Below are 19,393 nucleotides of genomic sequence, written 5' to 3'. Positions count from 1 at the left end.
GTCCTGGACATCAAGTCGGTGCCTAAGGTTTGCTCATTTACTGTTCAGGGCTAAGGATTAAGAAGGCAGCTTGCAGGGGAAGTAAAACTTTAACTAGAATTAAAAAAAAAAAAAAGCAAGCAGAAGATCAATGCTATGAGATTGGTCATTTCCCTTTGCACATTTCTGTCCCTACCCTGAGATAGGTAAGTTTGCAAAGGGGAGTTAAGAAAAACATGCTTGAAATGAATGTGGTTGTTAACAAAAAATCCCAACAAGCAGATGATTAGAATGTGTTTACCACAATAATTATATTGTCTAGAACAACTTTAATATACAAATGCTCAGAAAGGGCTGTATATACTGTAGTTCAAAAATGTGTTGATTACTGGTTTTATTATATGCTCTAGTGCAAGATCTTCTCTTCAATTAGTCATGATCTAAGGATTTATTTTCCATAACATGCTTTGCTGTCTCATGTAGTAAAAGTAATCAGTCTGTTAATGTTCTTTTCATGCTGTTTCTCCTCGTGTTAGGGCTCCATCCAGCAAAGCGCTGAGCACTCCTGCACAATGCTGAGCAAAATCAGCACCAACTCTGATGATTTTCTCATAAGTCTCATGATAATTATTGTTTTCCTTAAAGTCCCAGCTCCTGGAGCCAAGTGATTATGTCATGATTTTAGCCTTCATTTTTAAAGAAAAAGTAAGTTTCTAGCTCTTGTGGCTGTGGAGAAAGCTTCAAAATATGACCCCAGTGCATCCTAAAGGCTCCAAAAGCGGAAGGCAAGTAAAAAGAACCCCAAATCTGTTATTTTTCCATAATCTTGTGATTTTAAAGCCAATCTCATGATTTTTGGTGAACTGAACTCATGATTTTTGAACATTTGGGGTTTGCAATACTGCAATGCTCACTGAAATTTGTGATAGTTTCGGGCACCCAGAATCTTGCAGGAATGCTCAGCGCCTTGTTAGGCCAATCCTTTGGATAAACAGAAATTTTGTTGCTTCTTCTTTCAATATGGGGCTCTATCATCAACATCTTCTATGCATAAGCCCTGTCTTAGCTCTCCCTTTAGGACTTTTGCTTGCCATTTACTCTAAAGTGTTGTTTTTTCCTTTTTAGGGCCATGTTTTCCAAAGCATTCTCAAAACTTGCACTCTCAAAATTGCCTGTGTATGTATGTCCATTTGCCCGCATATGTGCTAAGCAGGTCATTGTGTGTCTAGCTGCCTTCTTTGTGCAAAAAAATTTAGGCTTTGTACATGCCGATGGGTCAGTGTGAAAATTTTCCTCAGAATGGAGGCTAGCTGGGAACATGGTCCTGAATCTCAATCCCATGTGCCTGTTGCACTCGTCCTGGAGTCATGATAACACTGAAAGAGCTCCTTCCATGAGTGCTTACCGAAACTAAAATGGCCACCAAGAGACATACAGTCTAGTGCATGTTAGGGGGCAGAAGAGAGCAGACAGCAAAGCTGTGCATCAACTTATGCCCAGATCTTGTCAGTCAGAAGGATGGTGTTTATGGCACCGAAAAGCGAGACAGGAGACCCCGAGCTGGATTCCGTTTCTGACTCTGCCACAGTCTCCCTGCGCACTTGGAATATTGAGAGGCTAAATTCATTCATGCCTGTGAGATGCTTTTGACACCCCTGAGCAACAGATGCTATAGATGCGCAGGACATTATAATTGCATAATGTGTGAGACTGGCCCATCTCCAGTGACCAGAGTGAGGAAGTCTCTCTAAACTGTTCCTGCACCTTAGGATCCACTCCTTTCCTCTCTCTGCCTTACAGGCATCAGGCTGGATACACTTTATGAACCAGTTTATTATGCTCACCATATATCAGTTTATAACCCATGGTTCATTCAGGTATCACTTTGTTCGTTACGTCCAGCTTTACCAGAGGGTAAAAGGCAAATGCCATATTGCTAGAAAATTACAACCACGACCCTCTAAAAATTGTGCTGTACGATGCAATGTTTGTTTATGTGTATATATAGTGCAAGTGTCTAACATCAAAGCATTATGGTACAAATCGTACACATAGTTTCACCCTAAAATCAAAGACCTACGAAAAAATAATCTAAATCAACGCAATTCCACAAGGGCCACGTTTGTGATAAAAAGACAAAAATAAAGAGGAAACCATGATATTTCCATTATTCTAGCAATGTAACAGCTTTGCAAGTCGAACAAAATTAAATCTGCATTCACTGAGAGTACACTTACAAATCAAAGACTGAATAGCAAAGCACTGTGGGAGCCAAATTCTGTTCTCTTTTATACTGATGTAAATCTGCTGTAGCTCTGGTGAAGTGAACAATTATTCTGAATTTAAAATATTTTTTATCCCCTCTCAATTATCAGTCTGCATACAATCAGCATCACATTATTTCCTCTGCATCTTTTCAAAAGTTTCACTTTCTTTCAGCCAGAAGTCTAGGGCTTGATCTTTCAAGATACTAAGCGCTTCGGGGGAAGATGCTGAGCATCCTTAATTCTCACTGACTTCTGTGGGAGTTAAAAATGTTCAGCACTTTGCAGGATCAAGACCTTTGTGATGTGAACATGCAAATTCACTCTGTTGAGAGGGATCCTGCTTTTTCTCTCAGAATGGAAGAAGAATCACTTATAGAGCACTGCATTCCTCTGGCCAGACTCCCATTAATTTCAAAAGGAGCAGTTGGATGTGAGTGAGGAATTTGGGTGAAAGCTCAAAGTGAGAGAGACCCTGATTTATCATTGTCCCAGCAATGCAGAGGACCTATTTGAGCTCCCATCTTGGCTATCATATATGAAAGAGCTCTGTTCTCGGCTCTTACCAGTGCAGTGAAATGTATCCTCCAGAATTTTAAAGAGGGCTTTACGGAATCTCTCCCCAGCAAACACATAGAGGAAGGGGTTCAGGCAGCTGTGAAGGAAGGCGATGCTCTGAGTTATCTGGAATCCAAGGTCAATGTTGTCAGAGGTTTTGCAGTCATATATGACCATGGTGTAGGTGTCAATGGTTTTGACCAGCAAAATGCTGTTGTAGGGCAACTGGGAGAGGAGGAAAGCTGTGATAATCATGATGATGATCTTTAATGATTTGTGCTTTTGAGATCTTTTCGCTTGTAGGAGGGTATGAATTATAAAAGCATAACAAGTAACCATGACAAGGAGAGGAAGGAGGAATCCTATTGTGATTTTCAAAGCTAGGATAGTAACTTTGATGGTTCGGGTAACTGTGGTAGGGTATACCATCTTGCAAGTAGTTGTATCACTAATTTGCTTAGATTCACTGTATACTATTTCTGGGATGCATAAGCTTATTGCAGTCAGCCAAATACCAAAGCAAACTAGTTTACTGCGCAGAAGCCTTTTTTGCTTAGAGTTCTTAGCTTTCATGGCCTGGACAATTGTAATGTACCTGTCAAAACTAATGCATGTCAGAAACAACATACAGCTGTAGAAGTTGATCTTGTACATGCTATTGATAATTTTACACATGAAATTCTTAAAGATCCAGCCATCTGAAGCTGCTTTTGCCCAGAAAGGGAGAGTGAGAAGGAGGAGCAGATCAGCAATGGCCAGGTGCAGCAGGTATCTGTCAGTGATGCTCTTTCTGTGTCTGTATTTCCAGTAGACGAGGATGACTAAGGCATTACCCATGGTGCCAATGGAGAAGACAATCCAGAAAAATGCTGGCAGGAAAGTTTGAGCAAACTGCCAAGCGTGACCTTTTTCACAAATGACGTCTGTGTGGTTAAATGGGTTGTCATATGGCAGCAAAACAGAACTAGAACCCGTATAATCCAGGTTTGCCGAGTAGTTCTGGGAGGTCTGCAGGGGAACATCAGGTTAATTACATGCTGACAAAATAATAAAATAAGAAACAGTGAAGATGGAATTTTTTCATAGTTCCATAACTCATTGCTTGGAAGTGAGATTCTGACATCTCTCTTTCACCCACAAGAAATGTTTTCTCCTTCAACTCAGAATGTTTGTGACAGCCTGAAAGCCCTAAATCAACTCTGACCTATTGGGGATTTTTCCATGGCAGGCAGCTCCCCATGGATGTAAAGCCAGCCAGTGCAGTTTACATCAGACAGGGATGGAGCCAGGGTAGAACCAGACCCATAATCAGGGACCTAGAACAGACAACCTGTGGCTTCCCTCTCTCTGCTGTGCCCAGAGGAAAGTGAGACCAACAAAGAACCTAGCCATCAGATTCTAGGAAAAACAGGCACAAGGCTAAAATTTCATGGCAGACACGGCACTCCGGTGACCTTTTTGGTGTATTAGAACTTTTACTCCAAAAAGGACCCTCTGGGCCTGTCTCCTCTTGCTTAAACTCTGTAAATACAGAATACCTGCACTGGAATCAATCAGCCATTTTCTGACTTGACTTGGACTGGTGTTGCATCAGTGGAGCTACTGCAGATTTACACCAGTGTGACAGAGATCAGACTCTGGCCCAGTGGAGAATGGCCTGTGTAAAATGGGTGTGTCATCAGAATCAGGCCATCTCTTTCTTACATATTATCTACATAATTATATATCTGATTTTTATATATATATAAGTAAATGATAGTGCCCTTTTATGGCAACATTTCTAATCTGGGCATCTAGAAGTCTTGCAAGCACAGGTTATTTCCAGAGTGAGCACCTGAATCATCTGATGCTTCCCCATCTGTTCGGCATAGGCATGATCCTGCTCTTAAATGATAGGTATGGGAGCTGGCTTATCTATGCTCTTGCTGTGTGAATTTAGGCAAATCAATGAAGTTCTCTGCTTCTCATTCCCTAGGCGAGAACTACAGCAGGAGGGAGTTAACTTAGTTGCCCATTTACATCAGCTGAGGATCTGGCTCCCTTGCTATGAACAACAGACAATAATACTTAGCTTACAAAGGTGTTTAAGATCCTCAGCTGGAAGATCCAACAGGAGAGCAAAGTACAGTTATACCCTCAGCTCAGCAGGCAAATTCACGTCCAGCATCTTTTGGCTGACCCATACTACAAGTTTGCATGAGCCGAGTTATTTGGTATGGCGGGAGCATCCATGACTGAACAGATGTTCATTGCTAGCTTGGAGAGGACAACACAGTTCTAGAATATGTTCAGGGGAATGTGTTGTGGTGCCTTAGGGAATGATGGTATAGCCTCGGTCACAAACTGAAAGGGGGGAAGAGAGAGAGATTATTCGGCAGTAGTAGATTTATACTCACCATGCTCGTAAATGCCATCTGCAGTCAGATCTGTATTCAGTCTTGAAAACAACACTATGAACTTGAGAGGGAATAAGGTGGGTAAGTGACATATAAAATACAGACCTTCAGGCAGACTGAGATGAGTGTAAAAACCCAGGAATATTCACAGAAAGCCTTCTCGTATGAGCCTGCAGGCCAGATCCTACTCTCCTTCCTCACATGAGTTGTCCCTTTGAAGTCCAACTCTGTGGGTGGGTAAGATGAGCAGGATTTCACCCTGAAGTTTTGAGTTATATTTGCAGCTTCATTTTGATAACAGAAAGTTTTCAAAAAATAAACCTCTCTAAATATGTTAATGCTTTTAACAGCATACTGGCTGTAGCTTTTCAAGTGCTCTGTGCAGGTTAAACTCTATTGGTGGCTAGGATTAATTCTATTTCTTTTTTAATAAGCTGTTCATACTGGGTTCATACTGAAACTGGCTTTCCAAAAGCTCCCAAGAGTGAAAAAAAAAATCTCTCAAATTATGTGTAGCAACTAACAAGAAAATCCACCTGTCTTCACTAACAGCCTGTAGCTTAAAAACACCTCCATTTTCTGCAATAACTGGTTATCTAATCTTTTTCGTTCCCTATGGGAAATGTCTTTTTCTAGAGACCATGATCTCTACTTGGGATTAATTTCAATTTTAGTCATTGTTGGCCAGGAACCATGTAAAACCCAAGGGTGGACAGGAATGGGCCCAAGGAAACCTGTGATTTGCACCAATTGACAATCCTACATTCAAGCAGGAATAAATTAAGCTAGTGCAAATCATGGCTTTCCTTGTCTACAGTTGAGGTTTGCACCAGTGCAACTGTACACCAATGAGGGAATCCCAAACACTGAGAAGACCTAGAGTTTTCCCCTTAAATACAACTCATACAGTGACCATACACTCACTGGATCTGTACAACTAAATGTCTGGAGTTCAGTGAAAATCACTCAGGACGTTCAGAGTGTCACTTGTTCCTGCATCTTTGAAAATAGGTCACACTACAAATAAGTTTCATTGTGTAGCTGGAGCTGACACGTAAAACTGAAGACCACAACAGCAAAGTTACATTAAATAGAGGTTTTTCCAAGGGGCTGTGACCAACGTTCAAGTGCTAGTTTCCCATGAAAATAAAGAAAAAAAACATGTTTCTCATGTGTGCTGACTAATAAAACCTCTCTTGATCTTATTAGTGATAGGTGGTAATCCATCATGCAGTCCGTGCACTGTATTAATTGAGACGACAATCTCTTTCTCTTATATATATTACCATTATCCTTTGGTCTAAAATCACTTATATATATTACCATTATCCTTTGGTCTAAAATCACTTATGCTTGTACTCAGCCCAAAAGGGAAAATCTGAAGAAAATCTACTCAGTGTTTTTCTCATTAGCCAAGGTCAAAAAACAACACTTCTTTCATGCGTTATTTGGATCCTTTTTGTTCACCCAACTCAAAATGATTTTGTTCTAAAAGTACTAACTTTGGAACTGGGCCGACCACCTTTTGTCATCATGGTGCTATTTATGTGAGTATCTGTTACTTTATGGGTAAGGTTTTAAAAATGGCAAAGAGTCCTGTGGCACCTTATAGACTAACAGACGTATTGGAGCATAAGCTTTTGTGAGTGAATACCCACTTCTTCAGATGCATGTAGTGGAAATTTCCAGAAATTTTAATTTTAAAAATGGGCTGTTTTCATTTATATCCTTCTCAATACAGGACATGAGCTTTGACAAGATAAGGTTAAAAAAAAGATTTAAAAAACAACAACATTTAAGGTAATGAAAACATACGTGCTCTGTAAATTTTTAAACAACATATAGAAGAAAGGAATGCAGATTTATGCAGTTCCCTGAAATTCTATGCATTAAAATACATTCGATAGCTTTCTTTTTATGCCTAAATATATGCTGTGGTGCATTTAGTTGAATTTGTGATCCCACACGTAGGTAAGGCTCACATCGTACATTCAGTTTTCCTCTTTTTTAAAAAAAACAAACAAGGAAAATAAATACCTAAACTATACTAATGCCACAATGCGGGTGGGAATTTTACACTATTAAAACTAGGCAGATTGAAAATCCTCATCTCCAAAGAAGTCATAAGGCAGTCAGACTACACCTAAATGCTAAGGCATAAATATTAACAGAGCATGTCAGATAAAAATAGTAAACTAATGGAACAAACTCTGTTCTGAGATGATCACTGTAAATCTAGATAATTCCAATGAAGCTGGTGGAGTTATCTGGATTTATGCTGGCCTAATTAAGAAGTAAAAACCTTGTGTAACATGTTAGCTGCAACATTGCTCTCATGTTGACTTTTTTATTATTATTATTTACCGTAGCTTCATTTCAAATATTTAGAGACACTTTAGATGTTGAAGAAGATACTGACTCATTCTCTTAAAGCAAACCCCGAACCTGAGAGGTGACAAGCAGCAGGCTAGGATGGCTGTTAAGACAATCAGAGCAAAATAATTCATCATAATCAATTTGATCCCCTTTTGGTTGCTTTTCTGCAATGATGCAGTTTGAAGGGGGGAAAACCTGTGAACTGACCCTTTTCAACTACCATTTGTCATTTTTGGAGCCAAAATTAAACAATGTGATCTCCATCTGCCACATTATGCTCATTCAAAATCTTCTAAGCAAGTGGGAATCTCCCAGGTGAGATGTAACTGACAAAATTACTTTTGGAGGGCCAAGTCCTAACCTCAGTCACACTGGTGATGATTCATAGTAACCCCACTGAAAGCAATTTACACCGGGGGTAACAGTGGTGTCATTTAGTTAGTGATTGTCTTGTTCGCTCTCAGTATCGATTTCAAAAATGTTACTGTAAATCCTTTTGGGCTGCACAGGGGTAGCTTGGCTGGGCTGACTGCAGCAGCCTTAGGCACCCCAGCAATTACTTTTAACAGTAAATATTTTAAAGTAAACAGTAAAAAGTCATTACAAAAGGATGAGTTAAAAACTGAATTTACTGCTCGCCAGGAGACGTGGTGTGTCACAGAGACTCATCTCCACTGCAGCAGCATGTGGAAATTAAACAGCAAAATCTTATCCCTCATGCCAGGGAGAGGATAGGAGAGAACTGAGCACTTACTAGTGGCTGTAGCTCCTTTTTGAGTCAGTCTGTCAGTCACTGCATTGGTGGTCCCAGGTGAATGTGTGGCTCCTAAGACATTAGCAACTCCTGGAAAGTGTTCAATGTGGGTCTAGGAGGGTGTATGGCTCCAGGACACCGAGTTAGGTGAATCTCTGGCTGCTTTTTTATCTGTGGCTTGGGTTGCCTGTGAGGTAAACCAAAGCAACCCCCCATTTCATGTGCAGTTCTATTAAGCCTAAACAGCTGGGTGTTTTCTTCATGCTTGCAGTGGTTTTGTAGTCATTCCTCTCCCATTGGTTCAGTGGGAGGCCACTCCATTACACTACATCACTGGGGCACCGCCCAGTTCCAGATGATTAGCGATTCAAGAGGTGGGGCCGAGACCCCTCTAGCAGGATAGAGTATAGCAAACAAACAGTCTCGGGGCTCTGGACCTCAGGCAGGGCAGATTAATCAAATAGTCGGGTCCCATCCCTTGGGCAGGGCAGAACAAAGTCTATGGGCCCAGTCCCTTGTGCAGGGCGGAGCCACAAACAGTCTTGGGGCTCAGGCCCTCCGGCAGGGTGGAACCACAAACAGTGTTAGGGCTTTGTCCCTCAGGCAGGGCAGAACAAACAGTCTTGGGGCTCGGGGGAAAGGGGGTGTCTCTGACCCTGAAGACAGCCATTTGTAAGGCGTCTTGGCTCAGGTAGACGGCAGACAAATGCAGGCATTTTGGCCTTATGTGGTGAGGCTGCCACCCCAGGGATGGGGCTGGCAGCCGGGGTAGGGGGACCTGAGCCCACCCTATTCCACTGGGTCCCAGCCCAGGGCCCAAACAGTGGGGGAGTGTTCCGCCACTGTGTCACTGGGGATCTGCCCAAAACACATTGACCGATGTTGAAGCAGCAACACAACCGGACTATACTGGCTGTCCCTGGGCTACTTCCTACTCTCCCACTGTAAGGTATCCGTGGCTCGGAGTCATTGTCTGTCTCTTTGGGGTACAGGTGAATGGCAGTCCTGGCAGCTCTTCTCCTGGATCACTCTCTTCCAGGAGCAGGGCGTGGCGCAGCACAGGTTCCGCTCCGGGGATCTGCAGGGGCCTGGAGACATCTGCTCCCTTTGCTGGCTTAGAGTCAACTGAATTAAAGGCTCCACTTTTATACTTCCTGTCCCGCCTCTTAGCTTCCAACGGGAGGAACAAGCCCAGCCTGGCTCCACCCACCAAGATCAGAGAGTGGTTCCTACTCCTCTGGCTCAGTGGGAGGCCACCCCACCTCACTACAATGCTGAACAAATGATGTTCTTTATCTTTTTTTTTATCCTTTGGGGTAAGTAGTTGGATCCTTGGATCCTGTGTAAATGTCTGTCTGACTTTTAGCGTCTGTCTGCTCACACAGCAGCTAATGCAGAACAAACCAGAAATGTCCAGTGCCATGACTGCAACTTGCTACAAAAGCCACTTTAACTGACACTAAATTAGCTGTGACCAGCTCAGCCCAGGGACTTCTCCCTCCTAGTGCATCAGTGGGAGCAACCAAACCTAAGGAAAGGGTGAGAATGAATGAGTTGCAGCCATAGTCCTGACCACTCCACATTGACCAGCTCAACTGGCTTCGGGTGCATGGGAGCACATATTGCGCCCTCTGAGGGAGGCCTTGTTTTGTACTTCTATGGGGGACCTACTGTACAGACTAAAGGCCAGGTGGGGATGCTAGCTGATCTAAAGTCTGAAGGAGTCTAAGTTGTTGTAATGTCTTCCTTCTTCCAGCCCACTTGACGTGTGTGTTACTGCTGTCATCAGTGTAGAGGAAGGATGGTCATGGCCCTGGACTGGGATTCAGGTAATGTGGGTTCAAATCCTAACTGCTACAGATTTCCTGGGTGACCTTGAGCAAGTCATGTAATCTCTCTGTGCCTCAGTTCTCCAGCTGTAAAAAGGGGGATGATGATACTTCCTTTCTCCCACCCTTTGTCTGTCTTGTCTATCCCAATTGCAAGCTGTTTGGGGTAGGGATAGTCTCTTACTGTGCAAATGTGCCCAGCCTAGTACAGCCGACCCTCATCTTGATCGGGGCCTCAAGCTGCTATGGTAACACAAATATTAATAATATTTGAGACTGTCACTGACCTCCTTGAGGGGGTCTGTCAGGAGAGTAGAGCAGCCGTAAAACTCAGCTGGGGCTCTACAAGAGCCACAGGTGTAGACTAGTCAAAAGAGGCACTTAATCAGCACATCTCCCACTGGCTTAGGCCCAGTCCCTTCGACTCTGGTGGCTGTGTCAGCTGACTCTGGATCCTCAGGTGCCCCTGTTCCAGGCAGACTTACTTCCTCCAGTGTCTTGCTGCCCAGTTCCTGCTGACATATCAAACTCTGACCCTGAAAGCAGCTCATTGAGCCTGTGTCTAAGATGATGCATCTCACATGAAAAGGAACAAGAAGGGAGGAGCTATAGCAAGAAAAGCATCTAAGAAGAGGGTGTCAGGAAATGTAACAATTATATAACTTGCACATTCTTACAGTTTCTTCCTGGAATCAGCATGCAAAATACAGCGATTAAGACTCCCTTATGCACTGCTATTTTAGTAAGTGGGTAAAAGCAGAGTGACGGGAGCCTAGCTGAGCATAACTTACACCACATATTTCTTGCACGTTCAGCTGTGAATTTGATTCTCAAACTTTTATCTATATTTAACAATTCCTTGACATTCCTGTTGAAGTTATTTCTTGATTTCCATGGGATATGTGGTCTCCAAATATCTGCTTGTTGCACCTCATCTACACAGCTCTCTGCTAATTGTTTACCCCTCATTTTGTACTGCTACTTATTTCTGTTTTCATTTGCTCATTTCCTAAGACAAGGTCAATGTTCTGTGATTGTAGTTCAGACTTTACAGATTTCTATTCATGCTTTAATTTTATCTTACACTGAGGCAAGGGAGAGGTGCTAACTCATTCCCCTGTGGAGTCATGGTTGCTGTGCCTATGGCTTCCTGGTTGGAAAGGGAAAATTGCTGATGGATTGCTGAAAGGGAAAAAACTGCTGCTCCTGCTGCTGGCGAGTGGGTAGGGCCAAGATGAGATGCAAAGATGACTTTTTCTCTCCTTATAGAGCCTTCTCGGCTGCTCCCACTGTCTCTCAGCAAAGTGTTTTTGAGTATGACTACCCCTGACCCATAGTTTCCCCTTCCCACTCTGTTCCCATCAGACAATCCTATTTCTATAAGGAACTACTGATTGCTCTTAAATGATAATGTCAGGACCAGCATCCATTATTCAGATTTGAGGTCACATATAAAACAATCAAAATCTTTATCTACACCAATAGTTTATTGAAATCATAAAATACGACAAGTAGGGAAAGGAGAAAATTTGAGTAATAGTTAATAACCAACTGAAAAAGCGCCATTCCCTTAGTCTAACCATTTATCCTTGTTTCAGTGCAAGCTGTGTTACCACAAGATGAGTTAGCCTTAAAAGAGATTCCATATACCTACTTATAAACAAGGAAAGGATTTTTTCACCTGAACCGCTTGGACAGAATGGCACAATCAGTTCAATGCATTCACATTAGCTCTGTTGATTTGTGTCTTAAACCCTAGCAGTTCTATCCTGTATCCACACTGGCATTATTTGGAACAGTATCCGTTGCAATACCCTCTGGGTACCTACCCCACAGTTCCCAGCACAGATCCCAGAGGCAAGTAAATAATCGTCTCTATGGTATATAACCTATATTTGCATCTGTTCACATTTTCGGTTTGTTCCATTGCTTTTCTTCAAATGTGTGGCACAAGGAGCTGCATACACATTGTGAGACGCGATGTCCACTCACTGTCAGGGGGCATGGCAGAGAACATTGAGTCACCCAACTAGTCACATATTTGAGCCTCTCCCTGGACAGCTCTAGGCTTGGTACACACCATATATGGTGGAAACCATCACTTCCTATTATTTTCACACATTTATTCTATACTTATTTTCATTTTCATTTTATTATTCTCATTTCCTCTGTTTTGTTCTTAAAGCTTAGTAACTGAGCTAACTGTTTCTTTTTCTCTTGTGTTCTTTTCTAGGAGACAGAGTGGAGACTAGTCTCGGCCCAGATCCAGGGGTGCCTCCTTGTAAGCCAACCATTCTACCCATACTACTCTCCCACCGGTTTCAATGGAGCCCCATAAAAAGGGCTGTATCAGTCATAAGGTGGAGATGAGGAGTGGCTGCTGGAGCACTATGGGGAAGTAAGTAGATATACCTGGGGGCAGGGAGGAGATCTTTGTTGTTGTTCTGTTCTTCCTCACTGAAGATCCTATTCTTATTTTCTCTTTATTAGCACTCTAAAGTGTGGCAGATGCTCCTCAGAAGGGGGCCCAGGTACCTGTGGCACTCATAAGAACATAAGAACAGCCACACTGGGTCAGACCAAAAGTCCATAGATAGATAGATACTAAGGTCAGAAGGGACCATTATGATCATCTAGTCCGACCTCCTGTACAACGCAGGCCACAGAATCTCACCCACCCACTCCTGCGAAAAACCTCTCACTTCCATCTAGCCCAGTATCCTATCTTCTGACAGCAGCCAAGGCCAGGTGCCCCAGAGGGAATGAAAAGGACAGGTAATCATCAAGTGATCCATCCCCTGTTGCCCCCATTCTTAGCTTCTGGCAAACAGAAACGAGGGACACCATCCCTGCCCATCCTGGCTAATACCTATTGATGGTCCTATCCTCCATTAACTTATCTAATTCTTTTTTGAACCCTGTTATAGTCTTGACCTTCACAACATCCTCTGGCAAGGAGTTCCACAGGTTAACTGTGCATTGTGTGAAAAAATACTTCCTTTCATTTGTTTTAAACCTATTAATTTCATTTGGTGAGCCCTAGTTCTTAAGTTATGAGAAGGAGTAAATAACACTTCCTTATTTACTTTCTCCACACCAGTCTATGATTTTATAGACCTCTATCATATCCCCCCTTAGTCATCTCTTTTCCAAGCTGAAAAATCCCAGTTTTACTAATCTCTCCTCATACGGAAGCCGTTACATGCCTAACCATTTTGGTTGCCCTTTTCTGAACCTTTTCCAATTCCAATATATCTTTTTTGAGATGGGGCGACCACATCTGCTCACAGCCAATTTAGACCCCATCATTGTATATGTATAATTGGGATTATGTTTTCCAATGTGCATTACTTTGCATTTATCAACATTGAATTTCATCTGCCATTTTGTTGCCCAGTCACGCAGTTTTGAGAGATCCTTTTGTAGCTCTTCGCAGTCTGCCTGGGACTTAACTATCTTGAGCAATTTTGTATCATCTGTAAATGTTGCCACCGCACTGTTTGCCTCTTTTTCCAGATCATTTATGAATATATTGACTAGGACTGGGCCTAGTACAGACCACTGGGGGACACCACTGTTTACCTCTCTCCATTCTGAAAACTGACCATTTATTCCTACCCTTTGTTTTCTATCTTTTAACCAGTTACCAAACCACGAGAGAACCTTCCCTCTTATCCCATGACAGCTTACTTTGCAAATACTGGTTCCACAAACGTTCCACAACCCTTAACAGCAAAGTCTAAGACAATTACGTAAACAAAAAATAGTTGAATGACCAACATTAAATGGGGCCTCTTTTCCAAATAAAAGAGAAATAAGTTATATATAGCACCATTCCTGCTCTAGATATCCCCAAACACTTTCCAAACCAAAGCCTGCACACTTTTATTCATGACAGTATCCCTTATTCATGCATTAAATCTCATTAATTTCATTGGGATTACTCACAGGTATAATGGTGTGTTTGATCAGGCATCATGATAGAACAGCAGATGAGTCAAATCTGGATCTTAGTTATACCAGTGTAAATTCAGAATAACTTTGTTGAAGTCAGGGGAGTGAGTATGGTCCAGTGTATAGAGCACTTTCTTGGGAGTCCAGGAGACCTGCATTCCGTTCACTGACCTGCTGTGTATCCTGGGGAAAGTCACTTCATTTCTCTGTGCCTCAGTTTCCCCTTTTGTATCTGAGCCCTATGGCTGAAACATGCTATACAAGAATTATTATTATTATTATTATTATTAGAATTTGTAACTGTAAACTCTTCAGAGTAATGATGATGCCTCCTATTGTGTTTGTACAGCACCTCACATCTTTCAGGAGCTACTGATGTGTAAATAAAAATGACATAAAAGAACTACACAGAAGAACAGTAAAGTTGCAAAATCCAGCACTCAAAAGTGAGGAAATGCCAGAATTAAGGTTGCCTGTGACATCCTTAATTCTTACACACACTATTTTTTCCACAGGATCCTTGCCACGTTCAGTGAATGCATTCAATATTCTCTGTATCTCTTTCATGCAATGTGTGGCCCCAGGCCTTATTGAATGCATACCAACCAAACGCTGCACTGAAGACAGAATTATGAATTTCCTCCTAGGTGTTTCTGTAGGGATTCACAAATATACATGAAGTTATATTCACAACTCTTGTGAGATGAGGCGCTATTATGATTCCCATCTTACAGCTGGAGAACTAAGGCACAGAGAGATTAAGGTCAAAACTGTCAAAAGTTTCCATTAACTTTGCATGCCCAGTTTGAGATAAATCGGACCTAATTTTTCAGAGTACTTGGCATTTTTACAGTACTTTGTATGCTCAAAGCACAGTTCCCACTGACTTTTGTTGGAGTTGTGAGTATTCAGCACTTCTGCAAATCTGGTGCTGTGTTTCACTTTCTGGGCACCTAGAAAATGAGGAACACTCAACTAGTGGCCACGTTTGTACATTTTGGGAAGTGAATTAAGATTGGATGGGCAACCTTAATTCTCGCATTTCCTAACTTCTGACTTTTCAATCTTACTGTTCTTTTAATGTAGGGTTGTTGCATCATTTTGCTTTGCAATGTAATTTCCTAATTCAAAAAAAACCCAAAACCCGCAAACAAAACAGAAATTCCATCATGTGGAACAATACTGATCCCACCTTGGGTCATCAGCATGGTTCGGACCTTAGATCCACAGCATGGACCTCTACCATTTGAGTTCAGAGAGTAAAGGGTAGCAGTAGTAGGCTGGTATCCTAGGTGGACCAGACCTTAGAACAGTGGTTCTCAAAATTTTGTATTGGTGACCCCTTTCAGACAGCAAGCCTCTGAGTGTGACCCCCCCCCTTATAAATTAAAAACACTTTTTTAATATATTTAGCACTACTATAAATGCTGGAGACAAAGCAGGGTTTGGGGTGGAGGCTGACAGCTCGCAACCCCCATGTAATAACCTTGTGACCCCCTGAGGGGTCCCGACCCCCAGTTTGAGAACCACTGCCTTAGAAGGAGATGAGACACACACTTTGCTGGCAGGTTTCACAGCTATTTGCTGACAGCAGAGGAATGGTGAGACTCAAGCCTCTTGGGTTCAGCTCTAGATTTTGGAGGGCAGTGGTTATAAATCCTTCTGCCCCTGTGCCCTCAGTCTGTCTCCAGCTGCCTTCTAGTCCTATTCCCTCCCCCCACTTCTGCCTCCCTTCCCTTCTGCTCCTGTTGGCTCCTGCACCTATCCAATCCCCAACTCCATGCCCTTGGCTCCTGTCCCACTCCTCCTCTGTTCCTAACCAATCACCTTCTCCCAGATCCTGCCCCCCAATCTCTGTGTATTTTTCAAACCCACACCCCCACGCTTCTGAAACCCCCACCCCGTCTGCTCCTATCCAGTCCTAGCACCACTCCAGCTCCTATTTCCCTCCCACTCTGTACTTATATTACACCCCCATTCCTGGCTTTTGTCCCCCTCCCCCATCCACATCCCCCATCCCTTTGCCCTCCTCTGCTTCTATACCTCCCCTCTGCTGCCCCCCACCCTCTGTCTGAAATGAATGGGACTACTCACAGAATAAAGCACTTCACAGCTACAAGTGGGAAAATCCCCTAATGAATTAAGCTTCACAATACTCATGTTTAAGTAAGTAAAGATTATCTCCATTTTACAGATGAGTAAACTGAGACACAGAGTCATTAAGTGAGTTGCTCAAGGTTAGGCAATCAGACTGTGGCAGAGTCAGAAACAGAATCCACATCTCCTGACACCAGTCCTGTATTTTATCCATCAGACCAGCTGATTCATAACCTTTATTCTCCCCAGATACTCTTACACCCAACCCTAACAGTAACTCTGACAAAAGAAAACATCAAGATCTGTGTAGAGCTGCTGGGTGGGTAGAGGGAGGTGAGAAGCTTATTTGCATCAATTCCTTGCTCTGAGCTATGGTTGTGTGGGAAATGGTTTTCCTGTCCTGTGAAAATTTTCAAGATTTCAAAAAAATGGTCCCATCCCAAATTGGAATGAAAAGTTAAAAATCTCAAAAACTTTCATGAACCAAAAATTCAAAATAATTTTAGTTTGGGTCAGTTGAAATAGTTCATTTTCATCCTTTTGAAACATTTAGCTTTGATTTTGATCATTTTTAATTTTTTTTACTATAGTTAACTAAATTTCTAAACAAAGTTGTTTTGAACCACAAACTGGAATTTTTCATCTACAAAATGTTGAAATATTTTGTTTCGACAAATTTGAAACTTTTTTCATTTTTTTTAAGTCAAGAAATTAATCAAAACTGCCCCTTTTCTGTCAAAAGGGTTTGTTCTGAGGAATCTTCATTTTCCAATGAAAAAATGTTCAGTTAAAAAATTCCCAGTCAGCTCTGCCCTGAGCATCTTCATAGCTCCCAAGCACATAACAAGAGTGGATACCTTCCACCCCTCATATGCACCATACAGGACCAGTGACACCATCTGGACCAGTTTATACAGTCTTCTCGGGCAAATGATCCTGATCTAGCCATTATATATCTTTGAAAAGTAGGAGACTGCATAAATTGTTCACTCTGGAGATGAAAATTAGCTCTTTATTTATTACTTTTTAACATCAAAAGACAAGAAACTCTTTAACCACAGCTGTTGAGACAAGTAGGCACAAAAAGCTGCTATGTCACCCACTTTGCTTATTGCAACCACTTTTCCTAACACTTGATCAGAACAGCATTTTATTGCTTCTTTCTGCGCTTTTCAGCAGTACAGGAATATTTCCTATGAGGGCAACTCATCCACTTCAAAGTTGTAAAGAGGCAAGCCCAAATCTCTCAGAAGATCAATGAGAGTCAATGAGAAATCAGGTTTCAGAATAGCAGCAGTGTTACTCTGTATTCATAAAAAGAACAGGAGGACTTGTGGCACCTTAGAGACTAACACATTTATTTGAGCATAAGCTTTTGTGAGCTACAGCTCACTTCATCGGATGCATTCAGTGGAAAATACAGTGGGGAGATTTATATACATAGAGAACATGAAACAATGGGTGTTACCATACACACTGTATCAGCAAATGTCTAGTGACAGAGAGAGGGAGGCTCTGCAAACTATGCAAGCACCAAGTCAGCAGGGACATTCAGTGCGATCTTGAGAGAGAGATTTGTAGGGCTGAATTTTCAATAAGACATTCCTGAAACACACACCACAACCAAAACTAACATTTTGTGTGTGCATCTAATTAATTGCCTGCACATGTGCCCATAACACATTATTAAATTATTACCTCTTAAGATTTATGATTGTGGTGTGGCAGGGTGGCTAAAAGAGTCCTCTCGGGGATTTCATTTAACATTCTTGTTCTAATCAGGCATCTAGAGTGGACAACAATTTGAAGAAATACTGGTTTAAAACTGTTTCAGCCCCAAAAGAGAGGAGGGGGGGAAAAAAACACTAGAAAGTCACATTGCACCACCTACTGGTACAATTGTAGGTTAAAAAGTAGATTTACTCAAGATGGGTGAAACTCATGGGTATTGGTTCCCAAGGGTTTCTACAAGGCTTTCTGATGCATTCAGTTTTCAGGGGGTTGTCTAAAACCTGAAATTTATTTCAAATCTTGTCCAATCATCAAGAGACTCAGGCTCCTCCTCACCTTTTTCCTGTCAATTCTTTTCTTCGGTGGAGGCAGAGAGTGGTGTAGGGGCATTCTCTTTCCTTTTATTTTAGCATCTTTAGGGAAAGTTGATTCATTCATCCCTCAACCTTACCAAAAAAGAAAGAGCCAGATTTTTTAAAGTATTTAAGCTCCTAGTGGGATTTTCAAAAGCATCTAGGTGCCTATTATCCATTTAAATCAATGAGTTTTAGGCTCCTAAATGCCTTTGAACATCCCCTTAGGTGCCTAAATCCCTTCAAAAATCTGTCCCTAAAGAACTTGGTAATTCCTAGAGGAAAGGATTGAACAGCGTATCTGATGGCATAAATGGATGCCCTTGGGCGACAGCTTACTCTGCAATTCATCTTGCTGTATGCTCTTCTGCAACCCAACCTCCACCCCCTATATTTAGCCTAAGTTTGGTTACAGAAGATGAAGATTTGAGAAATAACTTTGTGATGGAAGAGTAGTCATAAAAAAACAAAACAAAGCCAATTTTGGGCATCACTTGACTGTGCTTCCTGTGGGCACAGCACTTCTTAGTGCACCAAAACGGCTACATACAGGAAGGAGAGTATAGCATGCATGTTTCACCATGCATGTTGGATCTCACCAAAACCTGCAGAAAGTCTCTTCACAGGCAGTACATGAGAGGAGCCACGATGGAGCATGATCAGGCAGGGCATAGGGAACAACATAAAAAAATAAGAATATAAGAATGGCCACAATGGCCCATCTTGCCTGGTATCCTGTTTTCTGACAGTGTCCAATGCCAGATGCTTCAGAGGGAATGAACAGAACAGGCAATCATTGAGTGATCTATCCACTGTTATCCATTCCCAACTTCTGGCAGTCTGAGGCTCGGGACAATTCCTCAGATTTGTCACCTAAAAAGAATGGCTGAGGTGTGGGAATCTCCCAATGGAAAGAACTCATTTAGCTTCTCCAGGATGACCTTATCTTCCTTGAGTGCTTCTTTAGCACCTCAATCGTCCAGTGGCCCCACTGACTGGCAGCCTTCCTGCTTCTGATGTACTTAAAGATGTTTTGCTGTTAGTTTTTGAGTCGTTTGTTAGTTGCTCTTCAAATTCTTTTTTTGGCCTACCTAATTATACT

The 19,393-nt window shown here is 42.1% G+C and overlaps 1 protein-coding gene across 1 annotated transcript; it reads right to left on the bottom strand.

The window, feature by feature from the left end:
* Positions 1 to 1,052: 1,052 nt before the first annotated feature.
* On the bottom strand, positions 1,053 to 8,548 carry LOC144261504 (C-C chemokine receptor type 9-like). The gene is made up of 3 exons (XM_077811144.1): positions 8,328 to 8,548; positions 5,198 to 5,258; positions 1,053 to 3,809 (listed from the first exon to the last, which is right to left on the bottom strand). The coding sequence occupies exons 2-3, from the start codon at positions 5,213 to 5,215 to the stop codon at positions 2,727 to 2,729; spliced, it is 1,101 nt and encodes a 366-aa protein (XP_077667270.1). The 5' UTR covers positions 5,216 to 5,258; positions 8,328 to 8,548; the 3' UTR covers positions 1,053 to 2,726.
* Between the last annotated feature and the right edge of the window lie 10,845 nt (positions 8,549 to 19,393).

This window comes from Eretmochelys imbricata, chromosome 2 (assembly GCF_965152235.1).
Source record: "Eretmochelys imbricata isolate rEreImb1 chromosome 2, rEreImb1.hap1, whole genome shotgun sequence".
NCBI classification, from domain to species: Eukaryota; Metazoa; Chordata; order Testudines; family Cheloniidae; genus Eretmochelys; species Eretmochelys imbricata.
Note: the sequence above shows the minus strand (reverse complement) of the source record. Positions and strands in the feature narration are given on the sequence as shown.